This window comes from Lepisosteus platostomus, chromosome 9 (genome assembly GCF_059453375.1).
Source record: "Lepisosteus platostomus isolate fLepPlt1 chromosome 9, fLepPlt1.hap1, whole genome shotgun sequence".
Taxonomy (NCBI): domain Eukaryota; kingdom Metazoa; phylum Chordata; class Actinopteri; order Semionotiformes; family Lepisosteidae; genus Lepisosteus; species Lepisosteus platostomus.
In genome coordinates this window covers 49,398,267-49,424,280 of record NC_142619.1, presented here as the reverse complement: position 1 = coordinate 49,424,280, position 26,014 = coordinate 49,398,267, and the positions used below count along the sequence as shown (strand labels likewise).

Below are 26,014 nucleotides of genomic sequence, written 5' to 3'. Positions count from 1 at the left end.
ATCAAAGGATGCAAACATTTACAGTTACTGAAGTATTACAACATAGCCAACTCCAAAGAAAGTTGACTGGCAGAAATGCTTGTGTGGAGCATAGATTGACCATTATGTTGCTGGTTCAGGTTTGGGCTGCGTTTCGCCAGCATAATTTGGGATTCCTGAAGTGGTGGCACACAGTTGGCAGAGTCCTGCCAGCGGGATTACGTCTGCCAGCATATCCTCAGTTTGCTGCAGTGACCCCTGTGGCTTGCCAGCTGTCTGCAAGCATTGCTGTATTGTCAGCGAGAGCTGCATCACTACACGGTGCCAACGGTCTTGCAGGCACTGGGCCTGTTGGTGTTTCAGTAGAGGGAAACATCTGCAGGTGTCATTCGCCTTGTGCTTTAAGCCAGAAAAACAAGCTGAGTAACAACTGAGTACAAGGGAAAACGTTAGTATGATCCTGACATAGGTAAAAAATGGAAAAGCAAAAATATTAGCTTTTATACTATTATATAACCCCTTAAAGTAATTTTGATGCTGAATTGAGTGTTTTGATATTGAATTTTGATGATGAAGTAATGGAATTATAATATTAAGTACTGTATGAGTTATAATAAAGTGGGAGGAAGGTTAGAAGGTTATGTGTTTGTCTACATATACAGTATAAGCCTCGCACCCAGAACTTCCTTTTGCACATCTCTCTCACATTCAACCCCTCACCCCCCACTTTCACACACACCCTTGCTTCAGTGTCCCTAACTCACTCCTTGCAATCGTGAGTGGGGGTTTGGGCTGTCTGACCATCCTTAGGTAGGTTGCCATTCCTTCAACTACTGTATGTGAATCATGCCAAATACTTATACATATTCGTCTTCCCCTGCATTCAATTTGTCTTTTTCATTCAAATTGTCAATTTATCCTTCCAAAATGATATATTTCAATAATCATAATGAATATTTTAGAAACTCTGTTTAAGCATGGATTCTTATACAGTATATTTATTTTTTCAAGCACAGACTAAGAACATCAAATGTATCTTGCAGTATTTAATTTTAATTAACTGAAAAAACACAAACCCATACTTCTAGGTTTTGAATCCAAACAACGAAGTTTAGGTTTCTGCATGGATTATTTATGCTTTTGGGACATCTGAACAATATTCATCCAGTATTAGTACAGGGGTTGAAAGTTCACGCATAAAACCCTTATAACACATAATTTATGATGGCAACATTGATAAACTTTAAGTAATCTGGTAATTATCATTTGTAATCATATTAATGAGATTCTGATATTTGTCATATACTGTATGCACACTTTATCAATAACTGTTGGTATTGGTTTACATTTGCTATGCATGTATAAAGTATGATTTGCACATAAAATTACCATTAATCCTCACAATCAACTCAAACATCTGAATATCACCATTTCCTCAAAAAAAAAAAACTAAAAAGATTTTTCAACCAGCTGCAGTAAACAGCACAAGATTGTAGTGGAAAATATACTTAATAATTTGGAACATACTGGAATGCTGAATAAACTTAAAAAATAGTCTAAACCACAATGTGGTACTGGAACTTAATTTGTGAGTGTCTGACTGCCAGCAGGAGCAGGTAATTGCCTGAAATGAAAAAAAAAGTGATTTATTAAGGAACCGTGGTAAATTGAAAAAAGAAGCTTCCTTTTCAATCACCTGCAAAGTTTATTTCACATGATAGTTATACTCTAGGGTGAACTATATACTGTAAGATTTCAGTGACTTACTGTATTAAATTCTGTTCTGTTTCTTCAAAAAAAGGCATCTGGGTCATGTGAGCCACGTACAGGCTTTGAGATTGTAAATTGTAACGTGTTCTCAACTCCTTTAAAAATACATCCTGAAGTTGGGATAACATGTGATTCAAAAAACAAATGTAACAAGCAGTTAATATACCATAAGCACCTCGTGTCGCACTGGGAGCCAAGTAAGACATTGTGGTGCTATGTTTCAAATAGCAAATTGGGGGGTAATAGCTGAGCAATGACAGAGAGAATTGTATATCATTGAAGCACTTGTCCAGTGTTGGGCTTTGCATCTTTCCAATTTATTCTGTAAATAGAAAATTCTGCACTCATAGACTGCTACTGTAGTTTAGAGGTTAAGCCCCAAGGTGTTGTTTGGTCATTAAAATATTATTTTATTGCAAATACTTTTGAGAGTAAGGAAAGGTTACTGAATGCTGCAGCATCATCTGTTATTTTTATTTAATGTCTCCAAAATGAAATAAAATTAAATTAATCACAACAATGTATTTAAAATTAAATTAGCAACTTAGTCTTTCTGTATGATAATGCATATGTGTAATGAACTACCACATAAGTAATAAAATAGTAAATGTATTAACTGGGTGCATATTAAATGATGATTATTGATGTTGTTTTCCTTGCAATTTAATAAATACTAATGCAGTCTCAGTAGATGAACAGCAGAAAGAAGATAACCTTATCTTTATGGAAATGTAATTCTTGTTGTGTGCTAGTCACTCCTTTTAGACACAACATACTGTGCCATGAATCTAAATCACCTGCCTTTAGTCTCTTAAAACTGTGACCCCCTTTGGTTCTATTCTAATGTTAAAAAAAAAAAGATTACTGGAGGCAACAACATAATCAGAAATTTTCAAAAAGTCCCCGAGGGCAGCTGCATTAATGCCTGATAGATTAGAAGTACCTGGAGGTTAAAGATATCAGAGAAAATGGTTTGAGCTGAAGGTGGATAAACAGAGAATTATCTCTTCAGAAAGTTGTTCTGTTGTTTGTTTTATTACATTAGCAGATGTGTCCATTATACTTTTGTCAGAATTAGTAAATTGACTTAAACAGTTTTAAAAAATATGTATTCGTAGTACAGTATTTTTCACTATTTGGAACTCGAATCTTTATGGTGTTTCAACACAACTATCAATTTGAAATACAAGATTGGCTAACTACTATTTAAATCATTTGGTTAAATGTGTGTACTTGCCATAGCACTTGATTCTGAGAATAATCTTTATAAATTAAAATAGGAATATATGTAAATAATGGGCGTGTTAGATTTTTGACTCATATTTTTTTATCTTTGAGAATGCCCCTAATTAATAATACGATACATAGGCGTGTCAGTGTGTTCCCTTGCAAAAGTATTCATTCCCTTCCAATGGTGTCTCATTTCATTGAATTACTGTACTAACAATGTGTAGTCAGACTCCCGAATCTGACAGAAAATCTTTGGCAAGACTTGAGAGTTGCTGTCCATCATTACCCCCAACATTGACAGAGCTTAAGCAAGTTTTCAAAGAATAATAATGGGCAAAGACTGCACCATTGCAGCATGAAAGGTTGACAGGAACATCAAAAGTCCCCAAAAACTCAAAGTACAAGTTCTTATTAAAACTATTCACTTGAAAAAAATGTATACATCATTTATAATAATTGGGTATCACCGGAAAGGGGAGGGTTACTTTTGCAAAGCATATACAGTGAAATAATTGGATTCGGTTTCAGAAATTTAAAATGTAAAGTTTAAGAAATACAACAAACTATTACATAACATGCATAGTACAGTATTTTGACACCACACTGACTGGAAGAAATGTAGAAAAAGAATGTATGAATTGATTTGTTTGTTTCTTATGTTGGAATATATTTTGCTGTGTCACATCATCGCAAGTCAAAAGTAATCTAATAGTTTGATTTCCAGATACAGTATCTTGAAACTCCATCCATTATACAGTGGTGTCAAGCTGGGCTTCACAATGGTTTTTGAAAAGTAAATTAGAGGTTTCTCTGTATTCTTAAGCATGAAACTATGTATCATTCTGTTTTCTGACGAACTCCTCTACAAATAACAGGAATCTCTCAAAGAACAGATCTTGACGTTTTCATTAATATGATACAAGTCCTGGTAGGATGTAACATGGAGCAATGAAATGAAATCATGTTACACAAGGGATTTGCTTGTACAGTAAAAGAAATGCCTTGATTGAAGATACACATTGATGGCCTGGGACACAGGGAGTCTAGAACAATATATTCCTGCACAACACAATGCTGTCAGTGGTGGAGGAGAAAATAAATCTAAAAAAGGTTGCCTCGTTGTGAGTGACTGTCATGAAAATGCCAATGTCTTGTGTGGGTGAGCCTGTTCTTGTCTTTTGGTCTCTACCAGTTTATACTGTATGTTAAAACACATACAGTATGCTAACCATATTAAGCTAAACTTAAAATATCTGTATTGAAATGACAGATAATTAAAATATTTTGTTTTAAAACTGTAAATGTTATTTCTGTTATTATAAATGATGCATTTAATGATAAATGGATTATTGGACAAATGTAGATTTTGTTTTAGTATCAAACACCACAACGCATAAACATACTGTACTGACTCAGAAAAGAGCTTTAGTTCAACAAAGCTGTTAAAATGTTGACATCCTGCATATTATTATTGTAAGTATGCTTTTACCCCAGAAATGGCTCAGAAATACTCCAGATACTGTCTCAACTTTAGAAACTGTTATTAAATACTTGCAGTAATTTCCATCTATTTTGCAAAGAGCTTTCAAGTTAGCTAATGTCATCAGAGATTGTTAAATAACCAATAAAATTGGTAGAAAAAGAGCAGACAATTTTACAATGAGAAGGAGACTGATTAAAACATCATTTCCTTTGTTTAATAGAATTGAAGGGAAAGAAAATCACCCCTGAGTTTTAAATCCCTTCTTCCCAGAAGCAGATTATTTTTTTTTTCATTGAATTTGTGTTAAGTTCTTTATGTTAGGCAGCTTAACTTCGTAAGTACAAGCTACACATTTAATGAAAAGGAAGTATTATTGCAAGATGAACATTACTTGTGATGCCTCAGGATTAACTTGCAGTTTCAGATATTTACAATTAATGTATGATATTTTTTTGTAGCTGGTTTAACAGAAGAGTTTTAAATGTTAATCAAAACTACAGTTTGGTGTCTGCGCTTTTAAAATGAAAAAAAAGGCACAATCCCATAAATCATTCAGGAAACATTTTTTACATTGGCTTCTGCTTTGATCTCTCAGGAGCTGTGGATTACACCAGGAGTTTAAAATACTGAACCAGGAGACCCAAGCACCTGCTAATTTTTTTTTATTCCAGTTCAGCTCTTTACTTAAATGGACCATTGATGAAATTTGCACATTTCCTTAATTGAACACACACGTTTTCTATTTGAAACAATGTGATTTTAAGTAACCAATAAAACACCAAAGATAAACTATGTAACTTATTGCTTGACTGGAAGAAAACCAACAGGTGTGTTTGCGCCTCGCTGGCTTTGTTTGGGAACTGGTTCTCAATGGACATGAAATGGTGCACTACCGTGAAAAGATTTTTTTCCTCTAGAAACATGGACATATTTACTACTTCCACGCAGTCAGTTTAGAATTTTATTAAATGGTGTAAAGAACAATCTATATTGCTGAATCATTTCATAAAACTGTAGTATGAATTTAATATTAATGGCATAGATTAGATGATGCTGTTCTGAAAGAAGCTAATACATTATGTTATAACTGAGTTCTGGCTACTGACGTTATGTAATTCCAATGGATTGTGTTTTGCAGGTGTACCAGAAAAGAATACTGTGAGCGCTCGACCGAGCCCCGAAGATTTGCATCTCATATCAAGCAGTGTGTCAGACTCAGTGTGCACCCAAACAATATTTCAGTGTCTCAGTACAGTGTACTAGTAAGTGTGCATGCTATTCTTTGCTGTCTTTGCCAGTTTATCCCATTTATCCTGCTAGGCACATGATGAGTGAAACCCATTGTAGTTGAAAGGTTTTTTTTTTTTTTTTACTGGATCACTCCAAGTGGTCTCTCTTTGTGTTTTGCATTTTTCTAATTTAAGCCGTGCACATAAACACATAATTGGGCTTTTTTTGGTCAATGATAGCCTGTTTTGTCTTATTCACTGGACAGGAATGCAACTGTGCAACAAACCTTGTTGCTCAATTCATTAAAAATGCTCTTGGTTACTATAGAAATGCATTTGGCTCCTAGATGTGAAAACGAGGGCGACTCATTTGAGAGGGGAGCATTCAGCTCTGGTATTACCTTACCATCTGGAGAGCAAGCACCTGTGAAATTGACACTGAAAACATGAAAAATAAGAAGCACTCTGAATCGGAATGAAAAGTGCATATACAGTATGGGACCTCAGCATTGCTGAAGCAGGGAAAAAAAGTATATATTGTGCTGCTTGCCATTACATGTGTGTCAGAATGGAACTTAAGCTCTGGAGATTTTTTACCTTTTCAACAATGAAAGAACATACACCATGTATGTAGGACATACAAATGTTAAAGTATTTCATTTTTATACACTAATTTACAAGACCTCTCTTATTTTTAACTGTTCTTTTCTATTGTCGGTTATCATTTTATTAAAAAAATATTTTGAAGTGAAATTGCCAATGCATTCTTCCAGTGAAACTGAATTGAATGCAGCTTGACATTTCACACAGTATAGTGCTTAAGACCTTAGCACTTCCCTCCATTCCCCCTACAACTAAATATCATGATTTATGTTTCAGGTTGATTTTTCTTATAACTTCTCATTCTGGAGTTTATGTGTTTATGTTTTTAAAATGCACAGAAAAGCTTGTAAATGGAGGAGTATTCTTCCTAACCAAAATATTTAGAATCCCACTGACTAACTTGTTGTGCCACTGGGAACAGCCAAAACATCTTGTGCAGAATGTAGAATGTACTGTATTTGACATTGACATTTCTACAGCCCAAACCCATCCTATTCGTCTAGCAGGCATGCTTTCAGATAAGGTTGTAGATGTGTGTCAGAATGAACTGTACATTCCACTTGTTCCAACAGTTTTAGATAGGATTTAGGTCAGGGGATTGTAGTGGCCTTGAAAAGGTATGGAAATCTGCTTCACACTCTTCAAGACATACATTACCTGCCTCTGGCATCGTTTATTAATAATATGTTGGCCGATGAATGTATCTGAGTCTGCATATCCACAGAGTATGTTGTCACTCACACTAATGAATGTGCAATAAAAAGGTAAGAATCCAGTTTTCTTCCATGAAGTCCATTCATGTTGTATTTTTTTTACCAAAACATCTTATTTCAGTTTTCATATTAATGCTTATGGAATTTTCAAGCTTAATTGTTCTAACTTCCCTGGGTGAGGCTGCGATTTATTAACTTAGAGATATTCATGCTGTGAAACATGACTGTCATCATAAGTGACTTTTAACATTAAATATAATACAGTAAGACTAAAATACTGTATTAGTTTTGGAATCTTACAAGATAAGGTAGTGGAAGGCATAGAGGAATAGCACTTATTCATCATACCTCTGGGATTCTGGGTTAGATGTGGGCCAGGGACACTTTCTGTTTGGAGTGTACAGTATATGCATCCTCAATCCACCTACTCCAGTTTCTTCACACAGTCACACAAGACATGCTGTTCAGGTTATTTGGTATTACGAAACTGAGGAGGAACAAGTTACTAAATAATGATGGATAAATAAGCTAGTAGTTACAGTAGATACTGTAACTTTGGTTGGATACCTTCAGAGTACACAAACTGTACAGTATGTAAGCTTTTCTTTTATGGTCTTTTTCTCGGCTGGAATGGAAATGTAAAATACTTGTTACTTCACAGCTCTAGGGAATAAGATTTACAGATGTTCAGTAGGATTGTGCAGATGTTCAGTAAGATTGTCGTGCTTTACAGTGCTGTGTTTTCATGTTTCTGTAAATTTTACACTTTTTCATGTTTGGAAACTCATTGTCTGGCCCTCTTTAAAAGGTCTCTGCCCCATCTTCGGTCATTTAAAGGAACTTTATTTTAAATGTCCTTTATTATCCTAAATAATAAAACAAGTGTGTCTGTAAAAATTCCTGCCTAAGATATTGTACAGATGCAGACATTCAAAGTGCACCGTACAAACCCGTACTGCATGCAGCTACAGTACCTACGTCATACTGTGGTACGTGGTTGGCTGGCCAAAATGACCGACAGGGACACTCGTGGTGCATTGGAAAGATTTAATTATTTAATCTCTTTACTGTGCAGATTTTAATCTGCTTAGTATTGAAGATTTATTTGGAATTTTACAACTAAAGGGAAATGTTAGTAGCTGAGCATAAAAAGAAGAGGAACATAACTCTGATGATCATAAACGCTATTAATTTAGGAACATAAACATATCATGTAAACTGTATATGGCTGGTATTGGTAGTTTAAAGACAAAATACACACCAGTATATGGTTATGACGTGTTTTGCTGCGACACGCCCACCACGGTCTACCGCAGCGTACCCCGCTCGTTTTGAATGGCTGCATCTGTATATTAAGGCCTTATCTAATATTAATAAAGTACACCAAACGATTAGGTACATTGTACTTCTCATTTTCAAAAAACATGAATGTGGAATATAATAAGAGATTGATAGTGTATAATGGAGCCAATTTATTATTAGATATTCTTATGAAGAAAGAAATCTGTTAAAGATTTAAGTAAAAGTCAAAACTTTCTATGTATAAAACATTAACATAAAAATACTCTCTTGTTCGGTCTTAAACTCACTTCCTTCTTCCTCTTCATGCAGGTTCATGGACTAATGCATCAGTGTTGTTGATATTCAGTTGAATATCACTTCTAGTTAAGGAAAAAAATAATTGATCGAATTCCATTCTTTCTGATAATCATCCAATAGTAGTTTCACCTAGTGACTACTGGAGTTTGTTTACTTCCATATTACTGTAAGCGCAGTTATAAATGTAGACCACATGAACAAAACAGGAATTTATTAAACATATTAGTTTTGTACTCTGATGCCTCCCAGTGTGCCCTTTAACATTGCAGTACTGTATGTACATGTGACATTTTCTGATAATTAAAAAGTCCAAACATATTGTTTTAATGCAGTTTTAATAGTATTTGTTTTATATTGTATGTTATTTCAATGGATATTGACTTAGAATTCTTATAATAGTCACAAATTGATATAGTACAGTATGGGATTGTGGAAAGAATAAAGAATATTTCCAGCACAGGATAATGGGGGAGCCAGAGCCTATGCCAGCAAGCAACAGGCGCAAGGCAGAATACCCCCTGGAGAAGACACCAGTCTTTCACAGGGAACGCACGCATAAACACACTCACACCAGGGTCAATTTTTCCAGAAGCCAATTAATCTACCAGTACTGTATGTCTTTGGACTGTGGGAGGAAACCCAGGCACTCTAAAGGAAATTCACATGAACACAGAGAGAACTCAATACAGATAGCACCCAAGGTCCAGAATGGAACCCAGGGGCCCAGTGCTGCAAGGCAACAATACTAACCTTTGTATCATCGTGTCACCCCTGTTACTACAGTACATGTACTTTCAACATCCATCTTTTATACAGTATAAGAACATTTCACTTTACATTTTTGTTTTACAGCTCCAAAGTGTTTTACCTTCAAAGGAGTTTTAGATCAGATGCGTGCAAACCAAATTTGAACTTTATCAAGTACAGAAATAAACGTCCAAGCCGGGCTGAATAAAATTCTGTCTCCCAGCTCCAAAAGTGAAAACGAAAATAAATGTTTAGAGTTATGATGGCACAGCTTTTTGCATCCCTGACTCTAATGGGAAAATCTGTATCTGCAGTGAGGGTAGCTTTTTTCATTACACAGCACTATAAAAAACAGCCGAGTTCAGCTTTTCTTTACAGTAAAAATGTTTCATCCTATATCACAAATTCAATGTTGTGAATGCCTAAATCAATGTGAAGCCTCCACTTTCAATAAATATGTATATTTGGTCTTGACCCTTGGCCACCTGTATCTTTGTTAAGGGTAATACTTTACATAATCTTCTGCTTACATTCAAGCAAAGTTTGAGTTTGACTAATATTTTATACTGTACACATCTATAATATCAATAAAAATGACATGTTAGTTATTTATAAAAATTTTCTATTTATCCCACCCCCAAATTGGAATACTGAAATGTGTTTTATAAAAATGAATCCATTACACTTTCAAATTAATCATGCAGGGGATTACCATTTTCAATTAACAAGACTTGGGGGAAAAAATATCCCAGAAAATCATCCATTATGGTGCTCTTTGTAAGGTAATACATTACCTCTTAAAAACAGATTTCCCTATCTTCTTATTAATGGAAAAGACAAAAATCCAGATTAAAAATTAATATTTTATACTAGTAATTTATAACTATAACAAATTACGTTTTAAATGTAATATTCCCTAGCACTGGATCCTAATGACAATATGCACATGTACTATCAATCTACTGTATTTTCATAACGCTTCATCCAGTTCAGGGTCACGAGGGAGCTGGAGTGTATCCTGGCTAGCGATGGCCACAAGGCAGGATACACCCTGGGCTGGATGCCAGTTTATGACAGGGCAGATACATGCAAACAAAACACAAATTCACGCACATCCACACCTATTTTTCCCACAGCCCAATTAACCTGCCAGTATGTCTTCAGGCTCTAGATCAAACCAGAGCACCTGGAGGAAACCCACGTGAACACAGAGAGAACATGTAAAAACTAAATGCAGATAGCACCCCATTTCCAAAACTGTGTGGCAATAATGCTAACCACTGCACTGCAGTGGCACCCATATACCGTGATGTCAGATGGAAAGAGATCCACATTGCCCTCCAAAAGTTATGGGACAGCAAACTCAAAACTTATTTTTGCTACATAACACTTTGTGTTCAGTCCTGTGATTTCTAAAAGGCTTACATTTTGGAACATATTCACTTTAAATTTCTGAGCGTAAAAGTTATTTTTTTGGTTGCAAAGTCATTGAGCTCACCAAAGCCTTTTTGTAATAATTGCCAAGACTTTGGCTGTAGCCATTTTCAGCTGTTGCCTATTCTTGGGGTATTCCGACTTCAGTTTTTTCTTCTTTCAAAATTGGAGATGTAATTAACCAGTCTAAGATTTTCCACTTTTATTTCTGCTGATGAACTCTTGGTTGCATTGGGCACATGTTTTGGGAATATTACTGTTATTCATTCTGCCGCTGCCAACATTAGTCACATTGTCAATAAAGACAAGTGAACCAGTTCCAGAGGCAGTCATGTATGTCCAGGCCATAATATTAGAATTTTGGAACAAAGTGTTATGGACTAATGAGATCAAGATAAACCTTTAACCAAAAGTGAGGTTTACCAAAAGAAAGACATGAAATGCAGATTTCAGCACCAAAGGCAGCACCACCTCTTCAGAAATGCATTTTTATTGTACTTACTGTATTATCTCATATCAATCTACATTAGCTCCCTCATCGCAACTTTGCAACACATTTTTTAATTTTTTTTTAGCTCCAAGATCAACAACATCTGGCATCACATTCTCTCCACAATGCATGTCACTTTCACACCTCCTCCCTCCTTTACATACTTTTCTGGTCCCTTCTCTCCAACCTCTCTATTCTTGGCTCTGTATCCTTCAGTAAACTAGTTTTACACATGAAATCCATCACATCTATAGTAGATCCCGTTCCCACCATTTTATTTCAGTCCTGTTTCACTTCTCTCTGCCCCATTGTCCTCAGTATAAAAAATGAATCCTTGAGCACTGGCGTTGTACCACCAGTGTTTAAAACTGCTGCCACTACCCCCATATCAAAAAAACCTAACATGGCTCTGGACAATCTAAACAATTTTCATCCCATCTCCAACTTACCCTTTCCTGCAAAAATTCTAGAATGTGCTGTCTCATTTCAATTACATAACCACCTCATTGTAAATAACCTTTTCGAGCCCCTCCAAACATGCTTCCGTCAACTTCACTGCACAAAAACTGCCCTGGTAAACGTTACTAATGATCTTCTCGTAGCTTCTGATACTGGTTGTCTCTCTATCCTTATTCTTTGCATTCTTCAGCAAATTATCACTACAGCTAATCATTCAAATAATTAATTTCAAGTCTTGACAAAGAAAGTAAATACATTTAGTCATAAAATATAGTATTTTTCATTTCTTGAGAAATTTATTTAATTCAGTATTTTTGCCATCCCATATTAATTTACACCACAATTACATTAATTTACACCTCCGAGGGGAAAATGTGGTTTGACATTCTTTGCTTAAGAATAATACTATTAATTGAAAGTCCACACAAGTACCATGATTCATGTACCTTTACTCTCACACACACTTTAGATTTTTGGAAATTTAAGCCAGTTTTATTTTCATATGAGGAAAACTAAAGGTACTAAAATGGCTAAATGTTAAGAGCATTTTTTTCTGTACTTTAAATGGTTAAAAAATGGCTTAGAGTGGCTGAGTGCCTCAAAGTACTCTGCTTGTATAGATAAATATTTGAGTGATCTGAAGTGTGATAAGTTTTGGATACTCTGGCACAATAATAAACTCGGTACAAGTCTGACAGATCCACGGAATTTAATCATTCTTCTTTTCTGAATCAAAGACTTCTGGGGTGTGTTAAGATCTAGATTTAAGCATGCAAGCATGTGGTTTCCTCCATCTCCATGCCAGCACAGAAGAAATGGGATCATAGAAAGATAGCTTAATTCTCCTGTTCTGGCAGGTCCTTACTGTATGTCTGGAAATGTCCTTAGAGTAAAGTTATCTAAATAATGTAAGAAATAATAAGAATGAATGCATATGTTGAAGGTACTGTAGAATGTTAGTCTTGAAGAAATATCCTTGCAGTTTGTGAAGGGGGAAGGAGCACACAGGTCCAGAAAATGTTCTATATATGGGCCGGGAAAAAGAGAAAAATAAAAGCATGGTGTACAGTAAGTGTTGAAAAGGAGCCACCCTGATTAATTGAAGATGTTTGAGTGGGGAGCTGTGTCAGCACATATGGGCTGCAAAGATGCCAGCCGAAGAAACACTGTGTTCCTTATTTTACTTTTCAGCATGGAATTAAACTTCACCTGATCCTTAACACCCTCATTAATACTCAGTTTTTGTAAGGCATTAATTCATTGTTAGATTTAGAGCTTTTTCCTTTGTGTATTATGGCATTATATGTACATGTACAGTACATTGCTTTTTTCTCTGAAAGCAAAGGTGATCTTAACATCCGACTCGTAACTGTGCTTTTCTTCAATTTGCAGCTGATCCTGGAAGCTCACAATGTCCCAGAGCTCTCAGCAGGAGTAAACTGTACTTTTGAAGACCTGGCTGAAATGGATGGGTTGGTGGAAGGGAATAGGATTAAATGCAACTCACCAGCAGAGAAAGAAGTACCTCAGATCATTATTGATAAAGGTGAGGAAATCTTTGTGGCCACTTTCACACATGGGTCTACTCTTCTTCTTTTTATTATTATCATTAGTAGTAGTAGCAGTGGTAGTATCGGTGTAATAATAATTTATTAATAATAATATAATTTTAATATTCCTTCCATTTGTATAGTGCTTTTCATTACCTTTTAGTAAACCTAGCAGCACAGCAAATAACTTCTTATATGTATGTATACTTTTTTCCTTCCTTGAATTAAATGAAAATCAATAAAAAGGACCAAAATAAAAGTTCGAGTTCATGAGGTGCCAGGCTTTGACACAGCCTGACAATCCATTTATAGTAAGTCCGTGTGTGAATAAACAATAGGCAATAAGGACAATAGATGGGGAGATCGCATGAAATACCCATTGGAATACCATACACATTTACTGCAAGTTAACATGGAGAGGCCCCAACATATGTACCAATTTGTGGCCTCTTAGAATGAGATGAAGTGTAGTATTATAGACAAGAACATCAACAGTGATAATAATAATAATCTAATTATGTTATATATTTAAAATTAATAATAATATATTGTAACTTCTAATCCCTAACCCACCCCCCTTTCATTAATAATAATATTAGTAATAATAATAGTTTACATTTGTATAATGCTTTTTATTCCAATGGATCCCAGAGCAGTTCACATAAAGTGTTTGATAGGATCCCCTTTATCTACCTCTGATAGAACTAAAAAGCATAAACTGTTTGGTCTAGTACAGACACCTGTGATCGTACACATGAATTCACCAGAGATTACTGCACAAAGATGCATCTTAATGTGAAAATTCTTTTGCTCTGTCATTCACCAAGTATCACCAAAAACCGTCATATCTTTTTATTCCCACAGATTTCTTATTCTTTTTAACTCTTGACTTATTCAGAAGGATTCACAAAATACTTGATATTTTGCAGCTACATGTTGATCAGACAAGGTTCCTAAGATTCTCTGTCTCCCCACCTCTTCTACTAGCTTCCTGTTATATTAACTCATTAGTGCATTATGTCAAAGTAAAGCTCCTCAGGCCTGAGCTGTACTTTGCTGACGGACAGGTTTGTTTCCCTATTTTAGTCTCTGTAATCCATTAAGGAAGACATGCTTTGCAAGAGTTGTCAAAAAGAATAGGCACAGATGCGTAATAATGTGGAATATCAAGGCAACATTTAGTTTGACTAATTTAGATAGATTAATTGTCAGGCATGGTTTACTGTGATTGATTAATGAATCTTTCAGGTAGAAATAGGAACATCATGCTCCTTTTGAGTGGCATGACCTGAGTTACACCTTTGCATTAAACATGAGTCTCTTCATTAGCTAAAACAAAAGGAAATCGCAAATGCCTGTTTTCACTGCATCACAATTAACATTTTGTTTTTTTATCTCCCTCTTCAAAGGGACTTAAAAGACTTGGGAGACCTATTCATCTTCCTCATTTTGCAGAAATAACTGTTATTGTTTCACATTGTTAATGGAATTCAGAATTCTGAAGAACGAATTCTTACCAACCAGCACCAGACTATTTTAATGACAACTGAAACATACAAGTATGTGTAGTATGCTTATGGCTCTGAATCTCCAATTATCAGAAATGCAGAAGGAATGCTATAGTCAAATTACACTTCAAGTAAGACTTCTTTATAAATCCCTCCAACCCATTCAATGTGAAATTAATTAAGTAAACCAAATTCACAACAGTTTTCGCATGGATTGAACATAAAATAAAGTTATGTCAAGTTTGTTACATTAGCTGGAAGTTCAATGATGATGATGATAATAATAATATTCCTTGCATTTGAATAGTGTATTCCTTCAAAAAGCACTATGCTCATTGAAGGGGACCAACTACATTTACCACTGAACAACAACAACATGCCATTAAATCAGAGAACAGTACAAAGAACAGTATACTGTTCTATTATTATTATTATTATTATTATTATTATTATTATTATTATTATTATTATTATTAAATGGGATTTGGTTAGGGATTGGCAGTTTGGGTAGGATTCTGGACCAACAGCTGACAGTTGGTGAGTTCAAGTTCCTGTGGCAGGCTCTGTTGTTGTGCCCTTCAGTGAGGTACTTTATCCCAGATGCTTCAGTCCACCCAGCTGTATACTGTAAGTGGAGACCAGCATTGCAAGGGGTAATCCCTGCAATGGGCTGCAGTCCTTTCCAGGGAGGGAGTCATATGATCTTAGTCCTGTTAGTGCTATGGTAACCAGGATTATCTCTGGCTTAATGAGCTACTGTACTTTGGTATGAGCTTTGTCTTTTTGTCTAGCTAGGGATGGCAGTACTTTACATACAAAGCATTTATGACAGTTAAACAATAAAACATCACCATTGTTCAGCAAAAAAAACAATCAAGGTTGCATGACTTTTTTTTAATTTTCAATGAACAAACCGAATACAGACAAGTAAAGAGGCATTGTCTTACAATCCTCAGTTATTACATACATTTGCAAGGTACAAACACACACAAACTTATATGGACAGTTGGACTGAGCACCAGAGTCCATAGCATTACATTCTGTCTTTACACACTGAATTCCTAATCGTATTGCACACAGAAATAAACAGAAAACATTTTTCAGGAGACAGTAAGATTGTGCTCATAAAAAAACTAATGTTCCACAGGTGAGTCTTTCTTCTAAAACGATGCTAAAAGAATGCAATCCATTGTCTCTATACAAAAATCTTTTTATATAAATCGAGGGAGCCAGGCAGATTAAAGAGAAATTAGAAATGTTTTTAATAATGTGAAGGGTACTGATCCTTTCCCGAAATGAAGTTCCTTCAGTGCCTCATTCAGTACTTCATGGAAAACATTCCATAATAATTCAGGTGGGTAGCTGCGTCAGCATGCGTAGGCTGCAAAGGAACAAGTAATAGGTTTATTCCATGCTGAAAAAAAGAAGAAAGAAAACACAACATTTTGGCCATGGAGCCTTCTTCAGGTGTGGAGCCCTCTTCACACCTGAAGAAGGCTCCACACCTGAAGAAGGCTCCACGGCCAAAACGTTGTGTTTTCTTTCTTCTTTTTTTCAGCATGGAATAAACCTATTACTTATTCCATAATAATTTCTATAACTGTAACATACTGTACCTAACTAAATCCTAATTGTAGTAATTTAAGCACCAATCCATGCTTAATTGCTGTGCAGTATCTATGGCAGTCAGCAAAAATGCCTGTACCAATTTATAATTATGTTTCGTGTCAAATGTAGTATGGGTGCTACTGTACATTTGATTGAGGAACGGCAGAGAAACAAAGGAACATTTGCTCCACTGCAAATTAACAATCTCCTTAGCAAAAAAACAGATAATAAATGTTGATTTTATAATACCATAATGAATGCTTCTGTTTCTTATATGTATGCAGGAACCCTAAAATTAGCAATCTATTATTTTTATATTCACAGAGTTGACCTTCTTCCACCACCTCTGTTATTCAAGGGGTTCTATAACTAGTAGAGATATAATAAAATTCCATTTTTTTACTTCTGTCTACTTCAGCTATCTGGTTTACGGGTTTTAGGAATTTAATTTTGTTATCATTTGTTTAAGAGTGTACCTCCAGAGAAACCTAAAGTACTGTACATTGGGCCTCATAAAATAAAGGGCAGCAGAACTGCATTATCACAGTGTGGGATGGGGAAGCCACACTGCATGTGAAAATTAATCAGTTACTTCCTTATTCATTAAGGTAATGGTATGCATGATCAATGCATGCTAAATGTGGAATTTGCATATTTCCACTACACTGGAAGCAGCACGGGGTATGCAAAAAGCAAAGGTGCATAAAGATGTTAGAAAGCAACCCAGAGTAGAGTAGTTTAAAAAAGTGGCCCTTTACCAGCCCAGTGGGGACAGCTGAAATCGCAAAAAAATAAAAATAAAAACGTTCTGATCATTGCAGGGTCAGTAAATGTCTGTATTTATTGTCTGTCTCTGAATGTTCTCCAGAAAAGTACACCTTAACTAGAGTTTCATATTTATTTAGATGAACAGAAAAATACAAACAGATTGTAGCCTGTACCCAAAATTTTATCCTATAGCAAACTCTCAACCTCATCAGAGCTGAGGATGATTGACTTCCATCAACCCAGAGTTGACCCAAAGGTGATCCCAACATGGGATCCGGACTCTCTCTGGTAAGATGACTAGATGTCATCTTGGGAGATATCTGGTCATGTACTGCAGTATGTGGTCATGGTGAAGCTTATTCTGTGTTCTCACCTTGCTTCTTTATTTTCACACTTTCGGGACTCAAAGTGCCGGGCTCCTTGCCAGATATTCTTACCCCATCAAGCACTATCAGGTGCTATTTGTCACAGGAGTCAGTTCTGATTCCCTTGAAGTCTGTTGTAAAGACCCTATGCGCGATGGTATAATCTGGAAGAGCCTGGAGACGGACATCAGGGGAAATACATCAGGGTTTAATCAGGGAACACATACAGTGGGCAGAAATAGTGATCCAGTGCACAGGGGAAAACTCAAAAGGCAACCAAGTGCAAGCAGGTCCAAAAAGGGGTTATCAGGCTGCAGTCCGTGATCCGAGAACTGGGAGATCAATCCAAGACATAGACACAGGTAACATCCTCGGTACGGGAAGTTAAACTAGTAACATAAAAAATAGAACCCTAACGGGACCAGGTGCTCCGAGCTTGGAGCTTGCTGATGGACACTTTGATCTTCAGAACATGAAGTGCAAGTCCCATCTTCTCATGTGCCTCAGCAAATAAGATGACAATTGTCTGGAGATCCATTTCTATGAATTCACGCCCTCTAGTGTCATCACCATACTGGAATTCAATGGCTGAAGTTTGAGTGGTTTTAGTTTTGGACTGGAATTGCTAGAGATTAAATGATTTACTGTCCATTCCGTAATCAGTTGCACTCCAGCAGGAAACTTGCCTGTAATAAGTGGATCACGAGCCTCGGAAGTATTGAAAATAGAGATGAGGTGATGTCATTGTCACGGTCGTCTTCCCTCCTCTAGAGAGCGCTCCTACCTTTTTTGTTGTGTTACTACAGCTATTAGTTTCACCTGCGTCTTTTTCCCTTTTTATTTAAACCCGGTGCTTCTGCAGCTCAGGGCTCAACTTTTGAAGACAGACGGAAGCCTGCCTACCACCGGGCTTAGGAGTAGCTCGAGGGCATAGGCTTTGTCACGGCATCCTGACCACTGTGCCCAGGGCTCAGAGTGCCTTTCTCCGTTATGGTTTTAACCTTCTATGTTTCTGGATTCCTGTTCCAAGTGCTTGTCTGGATGGATCTCCAGGTACCTGGACCCTGGACTGCACCTGATTTCTCCCTTTTGGACTTCCTCTTGGACTTGTCCGCTCTTGTTTCCCCCGAGCACTGGATCACTGTCTACACCGTCCCCTGTCCATCATCCCGTCCATTCCTCGCCGTGTTTTCCCTGATGTCCTTCTCCTGCCATAGGGTCTTAAACTAAATGCTCCATGGGAGTCAGATTCTGCATACTGTATCCTTTTATGACTCTTGTCCAGACAAGCATACAGTCCAGATCTGTATTGGGTTCATTACTGAGGATACAGCATACAGTACATAAAATGATGAAGCAGGTAATTTATATTGCTGAATTTTGGAGGACAACCATATTTTAAGAAGTACTATTCCAGATTGCCTCAAGAATGCTGATCTGAGGGTTTGGTGGACCGAATATATTTCCTTTAATCCCACATTGAGCTTTCCAGAGAGCTTGTTTTGCAGGAATTAGACAATTCGGGATACAGTATGTTTTGCCATGATCTTACATGCAATAGTCAGAAGCTTGATCACTTGGTAATTTCTGTAGTGAAATTAGTCCCCTTTCTACATATACATTTCAGAATTTTATGTGAAGCATCACTTTTGGATGGAATCAATTTCATTTTTGATTTCTGTAAATGTATCGTGATACATTTTACTGTAAATGTAGTTTTGAGATTTAAAACTGGTGACTGTATCACTACCCCTTGTGATCTTTTGGAGGTCATTCCATAGCAATGCTAAAGAAGAGAAGGCAGAGTTGCGAGGGGAATAGTGCTTATTTTCAGGTATGGCTAGAAACATAGAATCAAGAGAATGAAGGCTAGACTTAAGAGTGCACGGTGAAAGAAGTTTTCAGATGTAAATAGGTTCTTACCCAGGCAGAGGCTTATGAGCCAAGAATAATATTTCCAGTTTGCCTCTGAACTCTACGGGGCACAAATGCAGAGAAAGTGTGACTGGAGGACTGGAATATACAGTATGTTTATCTAAAAAATTCATTTGGTACTCAAATGTACATTACACAATGCGTGCCTCTTGTCACATCACTGCATTATGTAACTGTTGTTCCCTAACTGCAGACAAAAAATAACTGATCACTTAAAGATACAGTAGTTGAGACACATGTTAAAGAAATACAGGAGAGAAATGTGTTTCGTACCATATTAATACATTTGTTATTCTATCCATTTCTGTTTTTGTTGTTGTTGGTTATGAATCAAGAAAATACTGACTCAGACAAAGCTACATGAACCCTTAATTTTTTTTGCATTTGTTTATCTCTATTGGTATTTGTACACTATTTGATAGTGCAACAGAATTTTAACACTGATAGCTATTGCATAATTTTGAGATATAACATTCTTTGAGTTGTCTTTTAGATTCTGTAGAGATGTACACCGTTTCTGGCATATGACAGGTGGAGTCTGACACCTCTTTCACTAACTCTCTTTAACAAGAAAATCTGTTCCGAAGCATGAAATAACCTTCCAAAGGTAGATCTGCATAATCCTCTAGAGAATTGTTTAGGCGGATAGGGCTAGATATCTAGACAGACACATTGAAAAATCAAGCTAGAATAATTTGTGGTGTCAGATGTGTGATATTTAGGAGGACAAAAAAGCTTTTAAGGAGATAACTACAGCTATTTTGAGAAGAATGGTCTGTGGGTTCAGCATCTAATGATAAAGGTTCACTACCCCAAGACAAATCTTAATAGAGTGTTATTCATTGTTAACGGTCAGCTTGATTTTACCAAGTGTCATTGCTCTGAACTGACTGCAGAATTTGTAGTACAGTTAGGGCAAACCACCTAAAGAAGTCACAGTTCATCACAGTCTTTCATCTTATCTTTAGCATGAAATAATTCCATTGATAAGGTGGGTCACTGGCACACCATGCTCTTACCCTCAGGAAAATATATTTTGTGTGTTACATCACAGCCTTGTACTGTTTTTCCAACTATACTGAACATTCTGAACATTCAAAACAAGATTTTGAGCTAAGAACTATTATAATTTGAATTTGTGGTTTGAGACGGTTGCATTCTGAGGTTTAGCATTCTTGTTTTATAGTAAAATAAATCCATCAACCTATTAAATATCAGCAGCAATGATGGGCAAGAACACCAAACATTCTCATAATTGTAAATATTTGAAGTCTGATGTTTTTGATCAAACAGGCTGTATTTGCATACTGCTAAGTTAATTACACTTAAAAGCTGTTAGCTGTAATAATACTGGTATAATAATGATATACTTATTTAAAAAAAAACATATTGGCTTCAGGTGCTTCTTTAAATGGATTGTGTACACTGGGCAGCTGCTTCCCCAGCAGCGCTGTGGACTCATTCGATTAGACTGCAGAGCCAGTGCAAGCTTGTGAATATTTATGACTTGATTCAGTCCCCTTGCTGACTGCTGGAGTTGGTGTGCTGGAGTGCATAGAAGTGCTTTGGCACATTCAGCAGTCTAGTCAACATTTATTTCATTTTAAAACTTAATGAAACAGCAAGAGTCTTCAAGCCTCTGAAAGTTAAAGCATTTAAGTAGACAGCGAGGATCTTCATTAGTTGCAGGAATCCTCAAGTTTACTTCATGTGCTGGCCACCGGCCACAGCAGGCTGTTTTAAATTCTGTTCCTTCTGCCTGCATTGAAATCTTATATTTGCAAGGGATTTTGGATCACCGTGATATTAATGTCACTTTTCTCTCTGTGTCTCTCTAATTGGTAGAAAACCCCAGGCTAGGTAAGGCTAAGCAGGGAGTCCTAGCCCAGCTGGGAACAGCTGAATGGTAAAAATGAGCACTGCATGGGCTTTGCAGTGTGCTCTCTGGGTACAGACAAACAAAAAGATGAGTTTGTGTTCCAATAATGTAATAGCTGTTTCTGTGTGATTTTGATCTGTTTTTTGACAGGAGACCACCAGATTGTTCAGCTGTACCTGAAGTCCAAGGAGACAGGCCTGGCGTTTGCAAACACAAGCTTTGTCTTTTACAACTGCAGTGTTCATAAATCGTAAGTTTCGTTTACGGTTCATCTTGACAGTGATGAGTGCTGGATTCGCATGAGATAGACCACCTTCCATTGACCATTACTTTAGGTTGTGCTTGTGCATCTTTGTTCACAAGCACTTTTCAAGAAACTCAGTGACGTGATGTCTGACGTGATGTCACATGATATACATAAAAAGTAAAAAGAAATAGAATTCATTCTTTAAAATCAGCAAAACTCAATTATACTTTACAAACTATAGTGAATGGTATTGACTAATGTTTAGTTTTTAAACTGAATCCTCAATAGTTGAAGAATCTCTGACATGTTTGGCCATTGACTAGGTGTTGTACTGAAGAAGGCCCTGTCACCCATTTTTTGTTGCCTGGTATTTGGCTGAGTAAAAAGGGCAGAATCAGCAGGTCTAAGATTAAGAGCTTGAATATACTCATGCTTACGTGAGCAGGAGAACCTTAAAGTAAATTGTAAATTTCACAGCGAGCAAGAGCAATTTACAGAGGATGGGAGTTATATGCTAATACATAGTACTGCACTTACAGTTAGCACACAAGTCACAAAAGTCTTGACATACTGAAGCCTGTTTCATAATGTTTCTAAGAAAATCCTCAGTGAGACATGACAGTTTTCTAGTCGTGAGGAAATAAAGGCACATACAGTATCAAAGTTTCAGCATCAGACAGGCAGAGCATGGATGGAAGAAAAATACCCTTGGGATGTTTCTAACACGCACTTCAATTGATAACACTATATTAAAATTGGTTGGATTTCATCACCAAATACAATACTGAGCATCAAAATAAATATTGGTTGTTTTTGGTGTCAATTTGATGAATTTATCCATCATACTTTACTGTACGTGATATTCCTGAGTGACTCTGACTGTTGCACAAGCACTAAATCACCTCATTAGACAGAAAGATGATCAGGCACAGATGAAGATATGATTTAAAATATTGAAAGTCATGCCTAAAAATCAAGAAAGCTTACGTTGAAAGTCAAGTGAAGAAGAATCAGAATGGTCTGGTTATGCCTTCAGAGAACAAAGCCTTCAACCCATCACAGGCAATAGGTAAGCTGTAGACCCGACTGCGTAATCTCAGGTGGATTCAGCTGCAATGGAGTTGTCTTCTTTAGTGATTAATCAAGGCTTTGTGTAGACCACTTAATAGACATCATTAAGTGTGTACAGATGTGCAGAAATCTATGCTAATTATTTTGTCCAACACACAAATCAATGGGGGAGCCCTAGTGTGATTGCCTGAGAACAGGAATATCTAGTCACAACGTAACTGCACAGGAAGAGACTGATGGCTGCCTGTCTACACTGCACAACATCGATGACGTCCTGGATCCTCTCACTTGCTGCCTTCTCAGTTTGGGCTCATCGCCATGTGACAACGTTCGGTCAGGACACCATGCGTTGTCATGCTGTTTGTGTAGCAAAATCTTTCACACACTTATGAAACTGTGAAACACAAACCAGATGACACTCCGTTGAATGGAGAGAATATGAAGCACTTCTTTACCAAAAAAGTGTAAGAGTAGTGAACAAGCCATAGGGGATGAAACTGATACTTTGACTACCTTCAGGATTTAGCTGGATGAGGTCTTTGGATTAATAAGAATCTAACAAACAAGCTAGATTGGCCAAATAATTTCCTCTCATTTATTACTGTTCTTATGTTATGCTTTGGAGGCCCTAGTCACCAGACTTGAGAACCACTGAGCATTTGCAAGATGAGCTGAGACACTTTGTGACATCTAGTGCAAAGGCACGGATTTTCCAAGATTTGGAAGAGGAATGGGGCAGAATCATGGAAGATGGCAATTAAAGACTAATCAATGCATAACTGCAGATGTAGAGCCTGGATTGGTTCCAGCAGTGTCCGCACATTTTACTACAGTAGCTTGTGACTTTCAAAGTATACTCCCTGTTGACTGGCACTATTGATAAAAAATGTTGATCAGCAGAATGAATTTACCTATGTAAAGGCCGCATAATAATGTGTGCCTTCCCTTTTTTTTTGTCATTTTCCTAATAACTGTGAATGTGTTGCTGTTATAAGGTTACCTTTGATGTTCAGGATATTATTATGAACTAAGTTTTAAGATTTCGAGTTAGAATTGAACTTGAACTTGAACTTGAACTTGAACTTTATTGCCATACGTAACCGGTACTGGTACAATGGAATTCTTACTTACAGAAAGTCTCTCGATTGTAAAACAAGTGTAAAAAACAAAACAAAGTGCAAACAGTGCATCAAGACAATATACAAACAAACAGTAGACAATGTACAACTAAACATGTAGACAGTTTGAATGTAAACAATACAGACGTGTAAACAATAACTGGAGATGTGCAATAGATAAGAATCATAATGAGGTAGATGGTGATGGTGTAGGTGTGGTCCGAGGGGGATGTCTAAATGTGTTCGCCAATCTCACTGCTTGTGGATAGAAGCTATTGAAGAATCTAGTGGTAAGTGTCCGTATGCTCTTATATCTCTTGCCTGAGGGAAGTGGGGTGAAGAGCTCAATAGCTTCTATCCACAAGCAGTGAGATTGGCGAACACATTTAACCATCCCCCTCGGACCACACCTACACCATCACCATCTACCTCATTATGTGTGATTGTGATACAACACTGACGAGAAATTTGAACTCAGACTATAATCCATCTATGGGCTTTACTGCTCCATATGAAATTTGAACATCTAGTTCATACTGTAAGTTCATATGCCATTTAATAGAGAAACTTCTATCTGAAACTTGTTACTAATATCTCTGTGGAATGGACATCTTTTTGTAATTGCAAGGTGATGCTAGGTACTGTAACAATTCTAAATCCAGCAGAATTTAGTAGGCATTCAGTACCTCAGCTGATCCTCCTTCTCCTCCTAATGGGACTTCCCCAAGGCAGGAGACTTTGTACACATTTTGCTGCCTTAGGCTAACTACCAGTCTGAATCTTATGTATGAGAATATCTATAAAACAACTGTTGTTTGGAACAAATAATCATAATAATGCCCAATGTGAAATCCCACCTTAGTATTTACTCGCTGTTTAAAACTTTGTAGGTGAATGTTTTAAAGAAGTAGATAATGTGTAGATTTCTGAGGAATATAGTTTTTTCATCAGTGTTTGTGTTTCTGTCATTTCTTGTCTACCAGGTGCCTGTCTTGTGTGAATAGTCCCTATCAGTGCCACTGGTGTAAATATCGCCACATGTGTACCCATGACCCGCGGTCCTGTTCTTTTCAGGAGGGGAGAGTCAAGCATTCAGAGGTGAGTGTGTTTACTCTGTGGGTGTTTTCTACTGTATGTCTTAACCTGTACAACTGACAACAGCAAAAACAAGTTCTCCTCCAGGCCTCTGCCATTCCACAGCCTCTTTTTGAATAAATAGCAGTGTAATAAGTCTGACATCTTTAACATCCTTTGGAAGAAAAAGTAAGAAAAACTGTTTTAAATTAAGAGAATTCTGCAAACTTGCAGATACAAAAATGCAAAATTTAAACCAAAAAAATGGGCCATGTATACATACAAAATATTAAATTAAGTCTATAAGCATTTTCCTCTTAGCACAGCACAGCAGAGAAGCCACTTCTGCAACATAGACACAAAACCACAGCTGGAATGTACAACAGGTTTTCACTCCCCATATGGTTTTTAGTCTAGTAATTGTTCACGCCTGCATTTTATTGTGATGATCCCTCTCCTCAGGAATACATGATGATAGTCTGTCTAGGGGAAGGGCACAGCCTTACAATTATATGACTAAAATAGCTTCTTGTTGAAGAGTACGTTTTAAGTATCCTGAAGGTGAAGAAATCTCATTCATCTTATGTGGAATCTATTGGGACAACAGAGCTCAAATTGGAGTAATTTGTTCTGACATACTGGTCCACATCAAAACTGTAGAAAATGCATTTTGTTCTTTTAGCATCTGAATGCTGTAGTCTTGGGAACATGAATGAGAAAAGTAATTGAGATGAAACAATGTCAGCAAACAGATGAAATCTGTTTTCACAGCATGGGTATTAAAAAAGTGGCACTTGGTCAGAGAACAGAGATCCTTTGATGCTCAATTGCAATGGAGTTGGCAGGTCTGGGTGAGGTGTACTTGAACATGTCTGCATGCTTTCCAGCTGCATTTTGTCAAGTGTAGTTGAAACCTTGATTTACAATAAATGGGGTTTCTAAGAAACACATTGCACAAATGTGAGAGAAACATGATTTTGTCTTGTAGTCTTTTACTTCTATCACCTGAAGATTCTAGTTATTTTGTTTTTTTTTAACTTTCCATAATAATTTAAAATATGGTCTTAAGATATCATATTTCAATTCAATCACATAAAAAAGCAATGTAATTAACGTTACATTTTGTTTTTTGCTTGGTTAGAAACCAAACTAATA

General features: G+C 36.6%; 1 protein-coding gene across 2 annotated transcripts in view; it reads left to right on the top strand.

The window, feature by feature from the left end:
* The window catches only part of plxna4 (plexin A4), a 345,804-nt gene that overhangs the window by 221,770 nt on the left and 98,020 nt on the right, over positions 1-26,014 (top strand). For both annotated transcript variants that reach the window (XM_088645402.1, XM_088645401.1), the window contains 4 exons: positions 5,601-5,724; positions 13,129-13,282; positions 21,500-21,599; positions 24,769-24,883. In XM_088645402.1, the coding sequence (XP_088501528.1) occupies positions 5,601-5,724; positions 13,129-13,282; positions 21,500-21,599; positions 24,769-24,883 (493 nt within the window). The remainder of the gene's footprint in view (positions 1-5,600; positions 5,725-13,128; positions 13,283-21,499; positions 21,600-24,768; positions 24,884-26,014) is intronic.